Raw genomic sequence first — 19082 nt, forward strand, 5'->3', positions numbered from 1 at the left:
ATACTAATATGTACATATAAATACATAACTACTTCTATATGTAATCATGTGTGTACTTAGTAATCTAAATGTAAATTTATTAGTCATGTTTCCAACTCTGAACTTTATCTCATGGATTATTCTATTCTCCCCTTACTGCTTATCTGTAAACTCACACTTCAGTAGTGAGAGACTTGATTCTCACCACCATCCATTTACTTTATAGTTCAATTTCAGTATATATGTATAGCACTATCAGAATTGTGAATCTACTTCCCAGTAAGAAAACACTTTTATCAGATAATTAAATAGTGTAAATCTGCAATTCCTTTTGCCTTTGATCTTATAGATTCCACTCACTTCCAGTGTTACTAAGTGACCTCAGGATTACTTCCTACTCTTCAGAGTATTTAAAATTCCAAAGAGATTTTGTTTGTGCTGTTAACATCTGTTGATATTTACTGTATTAAAAATTGAAAATAGTGGGACTAGCAGTTAGCGTAATGGCTATGTTGCTGGACTCGCATGTAGTCGACCGCGGTTCGAGTCCTGGACCCGGTGGCTTAAACTCACGCCGGGCACGTGTGTGTGCGTGCTCAAGATCCCGAGAGGAGAATGGAGGAGAAGGGATTGTGGTGTGGCCATCCCCCCTGGGGAGTGATTTCTCACTTTCTGTCTCTTTGTCTTGGTCTGTCTAGCGAGCGCACGCGCCCTATAATGAAAACCTCTCCCCCCAAAAATTGAAAATAGTAATTGACTCATTTAAAAAATATATACATGGTAAAGATATAAAAACTACTTTCTAAAACATAACTATTAATGAAAAGAATAACATTGTTTTACATTTTACAAGTATCTTTAATACCTGACTTATTAGAAGAGTCTCATACCTGTTTCTACATGTCTGTCTGCTGTGATATGTGCTTTGGTTGAAATGCATATGATAAAAAAAAAAAAGACCTAAGTGTTTGTTATGATAATCATTTAGTCTCTTTCTGTGTGGAAATTAATTAGATCTCTTAGTTTTGTTTTTCAGAAAGTTTGTTTTCCTCTTTTCTTCTTCATATTACTGGGGTTAAAAGTTTCCATAGCAAGAAGACAAAAATGATCAAGAGGGAAGACAAGAAAAACAAGTCATTTTAATAAGAATTAAACCTAGGCAGTGTGAGATAATTGGGAGGTCTTAAGGCACAATGTTATTTATTTAAAACCTAGAGTAAATACATTTGAATTGTTTAGTCTTATTTATTGAAGAAGGAGATATTCCCTTTCAGTATTTTCTTCTTTTTTTCTTACATTATTAGTGTTCTCTTCATTAATCATTTCAAAGACTAGGCATTTACTCTTTTTGCTTTAAGTATTTTGTTTTAGATAGTACCTTTTAGAATAATTTAATGGCATGTATTGTTATTTCTAAGACAATTTTAAATGATAATCACTGAAGAAAAAAAAAAAAAAAACTAAGCAAAAAGTCCTGGTTGCTGCCTTTCAGTGTAACTGCTGCTTTCCTTAGGCCAGAGCAGAGTTGTATTTGATTGCTCTGCCTCCAGATGTGATTTTTAAATGCTTTTAAAATTTTTTCCGGGACCAGCAGGAGGCATTGATGGCTATGTCACTGGACTCCCATGTAATCAACTGTGGTTCGAGTCCTGGATCCTGTGGCTTAAACTCACACCAGACGCATGTGCGTGCATGCCCAAGATCTCTGGAGGAGAAGGGATTGTGGTGTGGCTATCCCCTCTGGGGGGTGATTTCTTGCTTTCCTCTCTCTGTTTCTATCTGTCTGGTGAAGCACGCACCCTATAGCAAAAACCTCTCAAAAAAAAAAAAAATTTTTTTTTTTCTCCCCTAGGGGCTAGCAGGTGGCATGGTGGTTAAGGCAGCTGGACTCCCACATGGCTGACCATGGTTCAAATCACAAACCTGGCAGCTTGCTTTCTCACATTGCCTCTCTGTTTCTGTCTCTCACTGGTCAATTTCAAAAAATAAACTAATGACAGTGAATAAAATTAAATGAAAACTTTTATCCCCATCTAGATGTCTACCTCTAATAAAAATAAATCCCTAGTATGCTGTACTGACTCATATCCATGAAAGGAAACATGGTAACAATGATCAATTAAATGCTTTGAGCAATAGTTTTGTCTAAAAACAATCTTCATTGGTTTTCTGTTAGTGAAAAACTTAATGATTGTAGATAATCTAGGAAAACCCTACTTCACAAAATATTTTCTCCAGTAAGCTGAATGATCTCTAAAATGCTACAATTAAAGGTTAATTTCTTTCACCTAAGACTGTATTTTCTGTTAGATCGTATATAGTAATTTCTTGCCAGCTTCCATGTGCTTATCTACGCATTGACTGTATGAGATAGATGCTGTTATTCCCATTTTACAGATAAGATCAGTAAGTGGCAGTACTGGGATTTGAACCCAAATACATCTGAACAAAGTCTGTATTATTAATCACTGTTTCTGTTCTTCCCCTAACTCCTGAAATACTACTCTTCTGTGCTTCTCTTATACCTTCTCCATCTTTTATTTTTTTCTTTTCTTAAGGTTTTTGCCATAGGGCATGTGTGCTCTTTGTAGAGAGATAGAGACAGTGAGAGGGAAAGTGAGAAATCACCCCTGGGGGGGATAGCCATTCCTCAATTCCTTCTCCTTCATTCTCCTCCTAGGATTTTAGGCACACACACTCACACCCTGTGTGATTTTCAAATCTCCGGGTCCCAGACTCAAACCATAGTAGGCCATGTGGGAGTCCAATGCCTTAATCACTATGCCACCTGCTAGCCCCCCTTCTCAATCTTTATGATTTTTTTTTTTTTTTTGGGGGAGAGGTTTTTGCTGTAGGGCATGTGCACTCACTGGAAAGACAGAGAGACAGAAAGTGAGAAATGACCCCGCACGGGGGTGGCCACACCGCAATCCCTTCTCCATTCTCCTCTCAGGATCTTGGGCATGTGTGCATACATGCCTGACTTGAATTTAAGCCACGGGATTCAGGACTGAAACCACAGTCAACTACATGGAAGTCTAGTGATGTAACCATTACACCATCTGCTGGTCCCTGTGATTTCTTTTTTGGTATTCATTCCTCATACACTGATGTTCAACAGAAGACTCTCTTCTTACCCTTTCTCCCTAAGAAATCACATGTACTCTGTGGCTTCAGCAAGGATTAGTGTGCTATTGACTCTTAACATTTGTGTGTATTTCTGGAGTAGATCTTACTCTGGAGCCTGTGCATCCATTTTGATCAGCAAGCTTTTCTTCTTACTTGAGTTTCCTACCTGCTCCCCTACCTTAATTTTTTACCTCAGTGAATAACATTACTATTTATATGTTTGCTTGAGACAAAAAGATGGAGATCATGCTTGACTCCTCCCACTGCGATCTGAGTGATCTTTCTAAGAAACATCCAATCACATCACGATACTCATATACCTCTTGAGTTGCTTAGCATGGCACACAAAGCCCTTCATGTCATAACCTCTACCTGCCTTCTAAAAGTACCATTTCTTGTCAATTTTGTACTCTCATACATACTGCATTTGTTTCAGATTGTGAAAGCTTATTTGAGCTGTGCTATGGGGAATTAAAAATAGGCTTAGTCTTGTGTAGTACACATCAAGCCAGAATATTAACAGTGGCACTCCTCCTGAGGCTGCTGTGGTAGCAGCAGCCCTAATTAGTCAGAGATCTCCTTTGGGAAAGGTGTTTTTTCCAGCAGGCATTGGGACTATGAGGTAGCAGGAATTGGGACTCTGAGGTCTAATCCTCTTTCCTCATGAAGGTTCTCCCACCACTGCCAAACTTGGAGGTCCTGCATTTCATTGTTAAGGGAAATTTATTTTTTGTAAGCTCTCTGACTTCACTCATAAGTCTCCAGTGGCTACTCAAGTGACCTTTCTGAAAGATTATCGTTATTCTGTACCTCTTTTGCTTAAGGTCCTATTAGTTAATTTTAAATATATTTTTAAAATTTGCTACAGGTCATGTGCACTTGCCAGAAAGAGACAGAGAGAGGGGGAAAGTGAGAAAGCATCCCCAAGGGGGTTGGCTACGCTGCAGTTCCTTCTCCATTCTCTTGTGATTTGGGGCATATACGCACATGCATGTGTTGTATATTTCAAGGCACTAGGTCTGAGACTGGAACTGTGCAATTGGCCATATGGGATCCAGCCACCTAGACCACCATGCCACCAGCTGGCCTAACTTTAAATAATTTTATACATTTATTTGTACATTTTATGAATAAATAATACTTAATATTTTAAGATATTTTTGCTGCTTTTAAATAGGTTTAAGTATGAGATTTGGCTTTTGATTATTTAATTGCCTTTCTCATATTTCTGTTTTCAACCTCGAAGGGATTATTTCTCTGGGAAAATTTTAATTAAGGTGTAGCTTGCTGGACATCAGAAATGTTGTTTTATTTATATAAGTTTATTTCTGTAGACTATAGGCATTATTTTTCTTCATTTAATTAAACTTAATGTAAAAAACTTTCTAAAAGGTTTTTGATGTTTTGTTATTTCAACAATCATTGAAACTGTCTACTTCTGTCCTCAATAGAGGCTATATCCCTGAAACGTTTATACATGCCCCACTACCGTTAAAATGCAATCATTCTTTTTGTTTTGCTGTCAAGAAATAATGTCACTGGGACAAGAAGATGGCATAATGGTTACATTGCTGAACTCCTATATGACCAACTGCAGTTCAAGTCCCAGACGTGGTAGCTTCAAACTCATGCCAGGCACATGTGTGTGTGTGTCCAAAATCCCAAGAGGAGAATGGAGGAGAAGGGATTGCAGCATGGCCATCTCCCAGGGAATAATCTCTTATTTTCTGTCTCTGTCTCTCCAGCAAACATATGGGCACCCTATGGCAAAAAATCTCTTAAAAAAAAGGAATAGTGTCACTAATGTTTTCGATATATTTTTTAAATTAGCAGAACTAGATGAAAGTTAGACCATATTCTTTGTTTTAGTTCTTTATAAGGAAACATAACCAAAATCCTTTTCCTCAAGGAAAAGTGATAGGCAACTGAATCTCAATTTTATTTAAAAAAACAGGTAGATTTTTCTGTGACATGTGCTTTAGTGAAATTTCAGTCTATTTCTATTAAACTGTGAGGCTATTTATTCACTTTAGGTGATGCAAAAGCTTTCTGGATGGAGCTAGAAGATGATGGAAAAATAGACTCCATTTTTGAACAAGTGCAAAATGTACTGCAGTCACTGAAACAGAAGATCAAAGATGGGTCTGCCACAAATAAAGGTAGGAGTCCATAAAAACTTTCAATTTGTTTAATACTATATTGCCCATGGTAATACAGTATTATTTCTTTTCTAATTTATTTTAAAAGTGAAATAATTTCTATTCTTTTCTAAAAATCTTTCATCAGGTGTATTTGCTTTATTTGGTCTCTACTTTTGTGAAAATTCGCTTTTACCATACTATGGATATTTTGTAAAAGTGGGTAAATATGATTACTTGTGAATGATAGCTACTGAATTTATTTCTTTTGATACTAGGCTACTTATCCTATCATTTTATCTTCTTTGGAAAAAAAAAAAGTCACACACTTTGTATTTTTATGTAGGGGGATGAGATGTTGCCAAAGTTATGGGCTGGCTGGGTGGTGCAGTGGTTATGTGCCATTCAGGTGATGCTGGATCTACATGGAAGATCATAGGTTCAGTTTCCCAGTTGACCCATATACACCAGGTGTGCATACCCATGATGCTAACTGACTGGAAAGGCTCAGTGCAGATTGTGAGATGAGATCCCGCTGAAGGTGCTTAATATTTCTCTGTCTCTCTGTCTCTATATCTCCACCTCTCATGACATAAAAAGTAATATCCATTCTTTCTACATTAGGGAAATACAGAAAAATACAATAAAAGATGCATTTTCCCATACTTTGTTGAACTCAAAGATGGACTAGTGTGTGTATAAAATTGCATTTTGCCTGCTTTAAACAGAACTTGCTTTACTAGCCTTCTGAAAGCAGAATTTGTGTTCTTCATAGGCATTCGGTTTAGTCATCCAAGTTTTTATTTTTGTGTTTATCTTCAACCCTATTTGACTGTAGAATATAGGATTAATGTGAAATCTTCCTCAGTCCATCAGGTCATAGGTTTTTTGGGTTTTGTTTTGTTTTGTTTTTTAGTTTTGCTATAGGGCATGTGTATGAGTCAGAGAGAGAGGGAAAGTGAGAAATCACCCCCCACGGGGGATGGCCATGCTACAATCCCTTCTTCTCAATTCTTCCCTCAAGATTTCGGGCCTGCATACATACATGCCTGGCATGATTTCAATACACTGGGTCCTGGACTCAAACTGCACATTTGGCTATGTGGAATTTAGCCACCTTAACCTCCATGCCACCTGTTGGTCCTCCCTAGACTATTCTTAATACTTTATAGATAGTCCTATGGCATTAAATTGTCATTAAGTACTGCTTTTCATTTTCATTTTCTTTCTGAATTCTTCATGAATAAGATAATATCTAGGTTTACATTGAGTTCTACCACTTCTAGCTAAACAACCTAGAATAAATGGCTGAACCTCTGAGGCTCGGTTTCTTTGTCTCTATTCCAGGTAGTCATTATAGCCTCTGTACAATTCTCTAGGGAGTTATAAGGATTAAATGAGACAAAGTAAGTTTAGCTCAGTAGCTTATACCATGAATAAAAGTGATAGTTATGCTCATTGTTTTCATTCTATTTTCTTTCCTTAACAGAATACATCCAAGCAATGATTTTGGTGAATGAAGCAACTATAAGTAATAATTCAACATTCATAAAGGGTATGTACATATCTAATCCCAAACCAAACTATTCTCTGACATTTTCTTGCCATAAAGTAGGCAAGTCTTAAATGTCAAGTTGATTGAAGATAATTTAAAATAACATAAGATCAACACTGCTAAATTTTATAAATCACAGTTTATTATATGAGAGTACTATCAATCCAGAGATGGGAAATACATACCTAGTAAGTGTTCTAGGGAGAGAATGAATAAATGTCTGTCTTCTTCAAAAAACCTTCTTGTATAATCAGGGTCAATAGAATTCTAAGATTATAAATCAGTCTAAACCCACTTTTCTATGAGAAGAACACTACTAGAAAAGTATATTTTGGTAAGTTGGTGAATAGGGTTTTCAGTTTTAGATGTTTTTTTCTTTTTAAAGATTTATTTAGTTTTATTATTATTTTTTAATTTTTCTATAGGGCACTTGTACTCAATAGAGAGAGAGAGGAGGAAAGGAAGGGAGAGAGAGAAAGTGAGAAAGCAAGCCACCAGGTCTGGAACTCAGATTGTGGTTGGCCATGTGGGAGTCAAGCACCTAACCACTGTGCTACCTACTGGCACCTTTAGTTGAATTTCAGACCATCAGTGTTCTAGGCTCTAAATTTGATTTAGAAGGCTCAAAGATAACATACTAAAGAAAAACTATTTTTCTTGTAAGACTTCTGACACCAAACGTGTGGGTTTTCAATACCAAGCATTTCTCCAATTATCTGTGGACATCAGTGGGATGTCCTACAATTTAATTTAGTTCTGACACTGACTACCCAGAGTTGGTGCAGACCAGACAGTTTAAGGACTCAGTCCTTTAAAACTTAGCCCCTATATCAGATACCAGTCACCAGTCCTGGGCCTCTAATATTTCCAGCCACCTTGGCTTCAAATTAGGAGTTTCCACAGCCGTCCCTCCCTCCCGTACGGTTGTTTGCTATGTGATTCAGAGAACTTAGAGAAGTAATTTACTTACGGTTGAGTCCTTGGAAAAGTAGTGACACATTCTTGCATGGAAAATCATGTCATGACTTTTCCGATGCCTCAGTAATTCATATTTATTACAAAGTATATTAGTAATAAATAAACAACCAGATGAAAAGGTATATATGGTGAGGTCTGGGGGGCCCTGAATGTAGCAGCTTCTGTTTCTGTGGAGTTTTGGGGTGTGCTGCCACCCAGTTTGTGGACGTATTCCCAGTCTGAAAGCTCTCTGACATTGGCATTTAGGGGTTTGGTGGAGGTCTCATTCCATTGACATGATTGATGATAACATTGGCCATTTGTGATTAATTCAATTTTGTACCCCCTCTACCATCTCTGGACCTTTTAACCCCAACCCTCTAATTTATACTTGGTTTTTCCTAGATGCTTTTGTGTCCAAAACTAGAGACTGGGCCAGCCCTGTGACCTGATAGCTGGGGGAGCTGGATCCCACATGACCAACTGCACAGTTCAAATCCTGGGCCTACATACCCCAAATTCCAAAAGGATGGAGAAATGGAGGAGAAGGGATTGTAGCATGACCACAGCCAGTGGAGAGCACTTTCTCACACTTCTTTTGGCGAGTGCATGTGCTGTCTGACCAAAACCCCCAAGGACTAAGCCCAAATATTGTAACAGAAGACACTCCTATCACCCCGTCATTTAAGAAATTACAAGGATTGGGGCTGGCAGGTAACATGGTGGTTAAAGGTGCTAGATTCCCACATGGCTGACTATGGTTCAAGTCCTGAACTTGGTGGTTTCCTTTCTCATTTTCCCTCTCTCTCTTTCTCTGTCCCTCTGACCAAACTGGAAAATAATAATAATAAAGTTAAATAAAATAATCCTTTTTTTTTTTTTGAGAGGCCTGGGCTATAGGGCCTGTCCACTCGCCAGAAAGACAGAGAGACAGATTGTGGCCACTCCACAATCCCTTCTCCTCCATTCTCCTCTAGGGATCTTGTGCATGCATGCACATGCGCCCTGCATGAGTTTAAGCCACCGGGTCCGGGACTCGAACCACAGACAACTACATGGGAGTCCAGTGACATAGCCATTATGCCAACTGCTGGTCCCAATAATTCTTTTAAAAAAAGAAATTACAAGGGTTTTAGAGATTTTTTTGTCAGGAACTGAAAGACAAAATGTATATATCTTATCATGTTACATATACCAAATCTAGAAAACAAATTGCAGGGTCATGGCCAACTGCAATTCAAGTGCCAGACCCAGCGACTTGGAAAACATGACCAGTGCATGTGCATGAGTGCCCAAAATCCCAAAAGGAGAATGGAGGAGAAGGCATTACAGCGTGGCCATCCCCCTGTGCCTCTGGTGAGTGATGTCTCTCTTCTTTCTCCATCTCTGCTTCTCTGGAGAGTGCACATATCCTATAACAAAAACAAAAAAAAAAAAAGAAAAAAATCAAAAAGTTATTAATCAGAATCACCATTCCATAAATCTGTAATTCCTAGTCTGTCACAAATTAGCTAAAATGTTGAAGAAATACATTTACTAGATTTTAATTATTGCTGTTAGGTATTATCAACAGATGTTAATAACTTTTGCTTGGACTTCTTCATTTGAACCGTAAGGCTTTAATCTCTGGAAATATAGTGTATCATCATCTGTCTATTTGAAAGACACCTTTTTGGTATTTAAAAGTATTTTCAATTTCAGTAGCTAAAGTATAGTTTTGGAAGAGTAGATGCTTGAAACAGTCTCCTATAAGGAGTATCCCTCAGTAATGCTTAAAATTGTAGCGGAAGAAAAGTCTTTTATCTCAGTAGCTAAAGATAGGGACTTTAAATTAAATTGATGAAAAGCAGATTAATAAATAAAAGGCATACAAATTTGTTGATTTTACATGCACAGGAGCATGAAAAGAATGGAATACAAAAGGCAGCAGTGAGATTTGAGTGTTTATCATTCATCTTAATAGGAGAAAGTGAGGAGCAAAGGAGCACTTGTGGAAGAACAAAATGGGTTAGAAAGGAGGAGAGAGAAAGGGTACCCACAGAGCAACAAATGACTTTTGAAAGATAAATGGACCCTGAGGAGAAAAGTTGGAACATCTGATTATAATAATGTCTGTTTGGGCAGGGTACATCCTCTGCTCTCCTGTGATAAAAGTAAATCTTTCCTGGTTGAAACTCCCAGGAGAGAGGATTTATGACAATTAGTTCTTCATTTTGGAGAATCTATTTTTAGAAAGATTAGGGAAGTTCAGAGAAAGCCTCTTCCTGAATTTGTTGATTCTCAAATGTCTTCAACTCAAAATAATCTTTCTGCCACTGTGGCACATCTGTACACCTTCAGAATCAACATACTCTTAAGGTATTATATTAGTTTTGCAAGAAAGAGACTTTTAAATGCTGGAAGGGGTAAATTAATTCTAAATAATGTTTCTTGTATTTCTGAAACAAACTTTCCACTAAAAGTAAGTTGAGTTTTGTTTTATGGTAAGTAGTTAGATCTATGTAATTGATATTATTGGCAAATATGAACATTAAAAACTTTCTAATAATAAAATTTGATACTAGTATTTATTTATTTTAATAGGGATTTCTGCCAATGGGCATATGCACTTGATTGAGAGAGGCAGAGAGAAAGAAAGCAAGAAATCACCCCTTAGGCAGGAATTGTCACACCACAGTCCCTTCTACTCCATTCTCTTTTTGGGATTTTGGGCATGCATGCACACGTGCCTGGCCTGAGTTTCAAGCTGCTGGGTCCAGGACTTGAGCCTTGGTTGGTCATGTAGGAGTCCAGTGCCTTAACCACTACACCACCTGCTAGCCCCGTTAATATTTATTTTTTAAAAAATGTTGAGGGCCTATGGTAAAAACCTTTAAGTAAATAAATAAATAAATTTAAGTAAATAAAAAGAATGTTGAGATTGAGAGAAACAAAGAACTTGGAATTGAGGTCAAAAAGACATCCTGGAGCCAGCCTGAATTCCACAGGCTGTGATCAAAACACCAATTACCTTTAATTTCCTCATTCATGTATAACTGTAAATAATAATTGCTGTAACCCCATACAAAGGGTTGGATACTTTTCCTGAGAGGAATTATTTCTTCTTATCTAATGATTACTTTTACCTCATGTTTTTCAGTAAATCTTATTACTAACTAAATATTTGTTTTTCTCATATTTGTTAATATAAATTTATATGGCTCATGCAAAGAGATTAGATGGGAAACAAGATAGAAATTCTTAATTTGGAAAATATTTAAGTTCTAACCAGTTATTATAGCTCTTCAACTTTCAGCTTTTAAACCTTCTTTCTTACTTGGAAAACTAAAGAGCAATATTTATTTTTTAATAAGCCAAGGAACAGCCTTGGATTATAATTTAAAATATTTATTTAAATTATATTTGTTTTATTTTTAGTAAGACTGCACTAAAGGATCAAACAATAAACAAGATTCCTTGCTTAACCAAACTTGAGTCAGGCTCCTGAACCTTTTCATGTCACATCTGTGTACTTCCTTATAAAATCCAGTTTTACCAAGAACCCTTCTAAATCAGGTTAACAAGAATCCACTCTCCTCACTGTCTAATCACCCTGGCCTGCTTTCAACAAGAATCCTGTAGCCGGAATCACGCTTACACCCAGTGTTACCTTTGAGTAATTTTCCACCCACAGACTCCACCCCCTGCTCTTGGCTAAAAATCCCACTTGCCCATGCTATACTGTATTGGGAATTGAACCCATTTTCCCTCTGTCACTGCAAAATCCCATTGCAGTGATTCTTGTGTTTAACGTGATATACCTGAGTAAAGTCTTTGAAAGCAAGATAAGAATCACTTTTTTTCTTAAGGTAGGAAAAAGTAAGCATATTAAAAAAAGTTTTTAAGCCAAGCAAAAAATATTTTACATATTTACTTTTCAGTGTAGGGTTGGAAATCCTTGCATTCATGTTAGAGGGTAAGAATAGATGAAATATAAAAAGATGAAAGAGTAGAGACAAGAAATAAAATAAGATTAAGTATAAAATCATAGATGAAAACATATGGAAAGACAAATCAAAAGAGAGAGATATCCCAATACTTCAGCCCTCCCCTGACGTAGATAATTGTAAGAACAATGAGAAAACGGGCCAGCAGGTGGCGTGGTGGTTAAGGTGCTGGACACTCCCACATGGCCGACCACGGTTTGAGTACCGGGCCTGGTGGCTTGCTTTATCATTTTCCTTCTCTCTCTCTCTGTATATATTTCTCTGATCAAATTAAAGAAATGAATGAATAAATAAAATTAAATAATATTTTAAAAAAGAACAATGAGAAAACAGAAGATATGTGAACTTTCCATCTTCTGACATTTTACAGAGCCTTGAAGAACTATGTTATTTTTCTATAAAATGAAAGCAGAAAATAGGGATACTTAAAGTTTACCTGAAAGGCTGATTAAAATTCAGATCAACTTACCACTAAACTAGTTTCTCCTAAAGAACTCTTCTAAGTGTTCTGTTTTATCCTATCTTAGTTTCTTGATTTTTTGGAAATACTGATACCTAATCTTTTGGCTCAGTTTTGAAAATTTTAGTAGTTTGGAAATTTTAGCATTCTTTATAGGTGGAATCTTTGGTGTTAAAGATGTTATTTGGATATTATTGTAAAAGAGTTTTATGTTGATAATACTTGTTGCTCACAGTTGTATTTTTTTTTTTTTAATTTAGATCACATACCTGCGACTCAGAATGAACAGGAAAACAAATCATATGCATTTCCCTCTACATCATATGAAAACTCCATTCCAGAAGACTGTACATTTCTGTATGTATACAAATGATTAATATTGTTCATGCTTTTGCTCATAGAGACTTAATCTTTCTAAATAATTTGACGTACCAATAGGTAAAATAAGTAAAGAAAATCTCTTTCCACTGAACCCTTTAAAGTTGTAAGTTTTAGTATTTGATGTTGGATTGGGTTCTTGAGTATCTTAATAGATTTTTTTTATTTTTGTAGGCATGCAGGAAATATTTGACAAATGGATGAATGAATAAGCCCTCCAATAAAAAGTAGATGAAATGTATGAATAGCTATTTCATTAGAAGAAGTTAAAATGTCAAAACCCAAGAAATTATATTCAAATTCCTTATTATTTAGAGAAAAATAAGTAATAAAATATTTTTATGTATTAAATTGGTTTAAAAATATAAAATCCTATTAGTTACACCAGCATTTATACATGCTTATGAGAATGTAAATTGGTCCAGCCTTTTTGGAAAGTGGTTAGGAGTCCCCATGGACTAAACTGTGTACATACCTCAGGCCAGCCAGGTGGTGTGGTTGAGGCGACTGGATCTCACATGGCTAACTGCACGGTTCGAGTTCTGGACCCAGCAGCTTGAAAAACACCAAGTACGTGTGCGTGAGGGCCCAGATTCCCAAGAGGAGAATGGAGGACAAGGACTTGTGGTGTGGTCATCTTCCTGGGGTGGGGGAGTGGTATTTCTTTCTCTCTCTCTCTCTCTCTCTCTGTCTCTCTCTGTTTCTGGCTGTGTACATACTTTATAGCAATTTTTTTAAAAAAAATGTGGGTACCTCTTTGTACCATTGTGGTCCTATGTGTCATTTCCCATTAAATGAAACCATGGTTCTTTGGAGAAATGTCTGATTGCAAACCTGGGACAGACATCTTGTAAAAAACAAAAACTATCAAAGACTAGTGGTTGTATTAGAACTTGAGGGAGTTCCAGCTGACCAAAAGTGGCATAATTTGAACATCAAAAAGAATAATCTTTGTGATTTATATAAGCACATTAAATATATAAAAATCCATGAGTTTATAATAAAGATAACATTTTAAAGACCAGTCACGGGACCAGCAGTTGGTATAATGGTTACCTCATTGAACTCCCACGTAGTCAACCATAGTTCAAGTCCTAGACACGGTGGCTTAAAACTCATGCTGGGCACATGTGCGTTTGTGCCCAAATCCTGAGAGGAGAATGGAGAAGTGATGTAGGCATGACCATCCCCCTGGGGGATGGTTTCTTGCCGGAGACCTGCTCCAGCTGGGGTGGGTTGACCTGACGGAGGCGACGCGGGTGAGAAAAAATCAGACTGAGACCTCAATGCTCTCTAGCATGTTCTCAGCTGACTACAGTCAGAGCGAGCTCAAGACTGCAGCCTCTATGGCCAGGAATCATACATATTTATTGGGGGATGTTTACAGGGGTAGGAGGGGTGAGGGGGAAATAAAAGATTTTACTCTAGGTAATGGGGTATTCAAAACATGGGAACAATAATCATAAACATGATGTGCTGTTCTTGTTTGATCAGTTGTTATCAATCACAGTCCTCAGGGCGGGAGAGTCCATTTGTCCTGTACATTTTCTTCTTGGATCATGATTACCGGGTAGGGCCTTTTGAATGAGGGGGTTTTCAGCAAGCTTGGTAACTTCACCCCCAGGTCAGGGCGGCAGCAGATTGCAGTTACAAAGGCCTAGATAGAAATCTTATTCGATTAAGTAAAGACATGATTAATATATGCTAAAAAGGAACATTTATATTGTTTCTACGGTATTTTACAGCTAAGAGGATGAGCCTATTGCTCATATGGGAAAGGAATGTGGTCTTGTGAGCAGTTTAATGATTAACCGAAAGGTTATTATGTAGTGAACCTGAGAGGGACTTCAGTATTGTTTATTGTTATTTTCCAGGCAGGTGGGGTGAGTCTTAATTCCCATTCACCTCCACCTTAGGGATACGCAGTCTCTTAGGATTATTAATTGTAAAAGTTATAGTAAGGCTGGGGGTTATTTCACCCATACGGGGTACCATGATGACAGCAAAGCCCATGGCAGGGAGATTAAAAACACAAACCAGTACCGCAAACACAGTTGGAACCTTGAGCTCTAGCTGTCGTCCTGCGTACAGCTTTTTCTCAGCCAAGCCTTGCTTAAGCTTGAGAGATAGCTCTTTATATTCTGCCTGTGTTAGCCACATGGCCCCCGTCAGTTTCTTGCTTTCTCTCTCTGATTCTCTCTCTGGTGAGTACACGTACCCTGTAGCAAAAATCTCTCTCTTAAAAAAAAAAAAAAGAGTCATTTTGTCAGTTGCTAGGATACAGCTCATTATTATGAATATTAGTAAAAAAGAATCAAGCATTTATCCTGCCTTTACTATTATATGTCAGGAAGAGTTGGTGAAGAAAAAAAATTTTTAAGCTTTTCTTTCATAACAAAGGTAGAGAAAGACAAGTACTCTCAGCAAGGTCTCACATCATGATTCCCACCCCTTCCCCCTAACCTTCCCAGCTAGCCCTGATCATGGATGTGCAAACCTGGTGTGTTCAGGTTAACCAGACCAGGGAACCAAACCCATGATCCTCCTTGTAGATATGGCATTGCTTATGTAACATGTTACCACTGTGTCACTGAATTGGCCTGAAAATTGTTTTTCTTATAAACAAATTCCAGCCAGAAAATGCAGTAGAAGTGATACAGTTAGAAGATTGTTATTTTTATAACTTCCATCTCTAGTCCTTACCACCCACCCTACCCTCCCAGAAAAAATGGTGGACTTAGACTAATGTTCCCAAAAGAACTGTGGGAAGAATAGGTGTTTTCTTTTTTTTATAACCTTCCAGTTTATTGAAGAGCAGTGCTCTTGTAAAATGCAATGAAATGTTGTGGCAATGTTAAATTGCTATTTAACTTTCAAAAATTTTTTAATTTTTCGGTGATCAGGAATTGGTAGCAAACCCTTGTGGACTGGCACCACCAACTGTACTTTAAGTAGCACTGGCCTGTGATCATAAGAGAATGCCATAATCAGTAAATAAAAAGTTCATGACAGTCTTTACAATGAATCAATGATGGATTTGGCTGAAAACACTCAAACCTATGTATTTATTTTAGTATCACTAAAAAAGAGAGCTTGGCATTGTGTGCCTCCTGATATGCAATAGGAAATTCATAACTACTTATGAATTATTCTTGTCTCCTCTAGACCCCCAATTTCTTCTCCTTAAAGAATTATTTATTTCATTTTATTTGTCATCATCATTATTATTATTTTGGTACAAGGAACATACGCACTCACCAGAAAGAGAGAGGGAAAGTGAGAACGCAAGAAGCCAAGTCTGGGACTCAAACCATGGTCATGTGGGAGTCCGGAGCCTTAACCGTCATGCCCTCTGCTGGCCCCCAATGCCCCTTTCAACCTGAATCTAATGAAGCTTCTATAACTGACTGCCATTTACTGGGAATTCAAGGGATAGAGGAGTGGGCTAAGTACAGCCTCGCAAGGAAGGCATCAGCCAAGTTCTGGACTGTGGGCAGTGCTACAGGGCAAATGACCCAATGACTTAAAATGTCATAACATGGAAAGGGAGGGATCTACTACTAGATCAGGCTAACTTTTATGGTTGATTATATGAACTGAACTGAGTTTACTCATTGCTAAATTACCAAAGCTTTATTTTATCCTGCCCCCTGCCCCCATGAGGAACAGTTATGCTGCAGTCCCTGTGGCTGGTGTGTTTTTCAAGGCTCTGGGTCCTGGCACTCAAGCCTTGTGGTTGGTTATATAGGATCCAGCCACTTTAACTATCACTCCACCAGCTGGCCCTGTGTTGTAATTTCAAACAAAATTTTTTTTAACATTTGCTAGAAGGTACAGGGCACTCTCAGAGAGAGAAAGAGAGAGAGAGAGAGAGAGAAAGCATCCCCGTGGGGATAGGGGGAATGGCCACCCTGCAATCCCTTCTCTGTGTCTCCTGTTGGGATTTTGGGCATGCAGGCGTATGTGCTGGCACATTTTTCAAGCCACTGGGTCCAAAACTCAGATCACACAATGGGCCAGGTGGGCTTCAGCCACTCTGATCATCATGTTGTAAATTTAAAGGCAAGAGATTCTTATGTTTTTGACTAATTCTATATCCTAAAACTTAAAATTTTGAAGACTGACACTATATTAGTCATATTGTAGGAAAAGATTCTTCTGGGTTTTCTTTAAATTTATCTGCCTAATTGGCAGGCTTGTGTATGTTCTGATTTCTTGGGACTTCTTTCACCATGTTTTTAAGAGGCACAGGGCTGGCCATTTGAGGGGCATCTCTTCTTTCTCTTCTAAAATAATTTAAGATAATCTTACCATACAAAGAATACTTACAGATCAAGAAAAAAAAAATCAGTTGTCCAGAAGAAAAATGAGGCACTTTTTACAAAAGGCTGACACCGAGGGACCAGCAGTTGGCATAATGATTATGTCACTGGACTCCCATGTACTTGACTTTGGTTCGAGTTCCAGACTTGGTGACTTAATCTCAGGCCGGGCGCGTGTGCTTGTGTGCCCAAGATCCTGAGAGGAGAATGGAGGAGAAGGGATTGTGGTGTGTCCATCCCCCTGGGGGTGATTTCTTGCTTTCTGTCTCTGTGTCTCTGTCTCTCTGGTGAGCACATGCACCCTATAGTGGGGGGGGGAAAAAAACAAACTCCAAAAATAATAAAAAAACAAAAGGCTGACACCTGGGCTCTGAAACATTAGACTGAGAGGTAAGGATTACAGACGCCAGCTCCAGGTTGCCTGGATTTGATTCCTGACTCTCCCTCTTACAGTTTGAGCCAATTCTTAAAATCTGTTAAGCTCAATTTCCATACTGATAAAGTGAGGATTGAATAATAAATATAAAAATATTTTACATAATGCTCACATAGAGCTCAATAATTGTTAGTTTTATTGCTGTTGTTGATATGGTGTCCAACCTTATTTATTGTAGGAGAAATGCCAGTTTAAAGGAATCTGAGATACCATGATAACACATTGGATGTGGAATGGGCATGAATCAGCAGGTGGAAAATGAATATTTTGAGAGGACCAAGCATAGATTTCAGAAGATTTTTGCACCAAAATAAAACTGTACTTTAATTCCATTTTTCATAAACTTTTTGAAGTCCCCTCAAATTGGTACTTCTTTACTGTTTCAAACAGCTGTCGCAGGTAGAGAAGGGCCAGTTCAATGGCACAGCCATAACACACTGCTTGAATGAAGCTGGATCCATGTAGAATATTGCGGGCTCAGTTCCTCGGCTGACCTATACACACAAATGTGCGTGTCCACTGTCCCAACTGCCTGGAAAGAGAGGGTGCAATGCTGTAAGGTTAAAGAGATATGATAAATGTCTGAATCAATGGGGGCTTCCTTAATTCAGGAGATAGGAAGATTGGACATTGAAATTATGTATCTTTAAGAACTTAGTCTGTTAGGAATGCATAATTCAGCTATCTCAGGCTAAAAAGTGATGTCTGGGATTTTTTTTAAAATACTGCATAAAAAGTAAGTGTGTGGGCACCAGTAGGTGGCATGGTTTGTGTCCCATATCTAGCGACTTGAAAATCATGCCAGACCCATGTGCATGCTTGCCCAGAGTCCCACGAGGAGAATAGAGGAGAAGGGGTTTCAGTGTGGCCTTCGCCCTTGGGTGGTGATTTCATACTTCCCTTCTCAGCTTGTCTCTCTGGGTAGCACACATGCTCTATGACAAAAAACCTTTAAAAAAAAAAAAAAGTAAACCTGTGTTTCAGGGCAGAGTTAGAGTGAGAGAAAGAAAATAAAATAAAATAGGCAAAATGTTCATAGTAATTGAAGCTTGGTAACAAGAGTCAAAGATAAACAAAGTTGGACATTAATTGAAGTGATGAAAACAGATCTTTTTAGTTACTACTGACAGTAGGAGAAAGAACTGAACACCAGTCTCATTTGTGTAAAAGTGACTGGGCATTTTAATGGGGCAGCGAGAGAGTAGAGGGCAGTCAGGGACTTAAGTGAAAAATTACAAGGGGTTGGTCAGTGAGAATGTGATTAGGCCAGCTGTATCTGCTAGCTGCAGTAATGGGAGTTGGTATTCCATCCTCTCATGGAGACCTGGAGAGGGATGTATCATCCTTCCTGATAATTATGTTTCAAAGGAATGACTTATTCAGGTCTTTAAGGAAGATACTCCTGAGTAGGAGATACATGTAAATCTCAAAGGGAGGGAGGACATATTGCGGGGGACAACATAGTCCTTTTTAGTAAATTCTCTAATAAAGGAGGTCAGAGGTTGGCAACAAGTTGTAAGTTCTCCTGGTAGAGATGGGCTTTCTCAGGTAGGCATTTAAGAAGGGGCCAGGGTCATCCTAGAGACATGACCTAAAGCTGCTAAAAACCATGCCAGAGTTTAGTCAACTTTTATTTCAGAAGTAAGGACAGAGTTAGGTGCCAGGAGTTCTGCTGTTCTCACAGCTATGTGGGACTCCAGTATTATCTCTCTTGATGAGAAATATACACTCATATGTTTATT

The 19082-nt window shown here is 38.0% G+C and overlaps 1 protein-coding gene across 1 annotated transcript in view; it reads left to right on the forward strand.

The window, feature by feature from the left end:
• The window catches only part of SETDB2 (SET domain bifurcated histone lysine methyltransferase 2), a gene marked incomplete in the record, with an annotated part of 59317 nt that overhangs the window by 13726 nt on the left and 26509 nt on the right, over positions 1-19082 (forward strand). The window contains 3 exon segments of the mRNA XM_006140510.3: positions 5142-5267; positions 6736-6801; positions 12465-12561. Coding sequence (XP_006140572.1) covers positions 5142-5267; positions 6736-6801; positions 12465-12561 — 289 coding nt within the window.

This window comes from Tupaia chinensis, unplaced genomic scaffold (genome assembly GCF_000334495.1).
Source record: "Tupaia chinensis unplaced genomic scaffold, TupChi_1.0 Scaffold000037_20, whole genome shotgun sequence".
Lineage (NCBI taxonomy): Eukaryota > Metazoa > Chordata > Mammalia > Scandentia > Tupaiidae > Tupaia > Tupaia belangeri.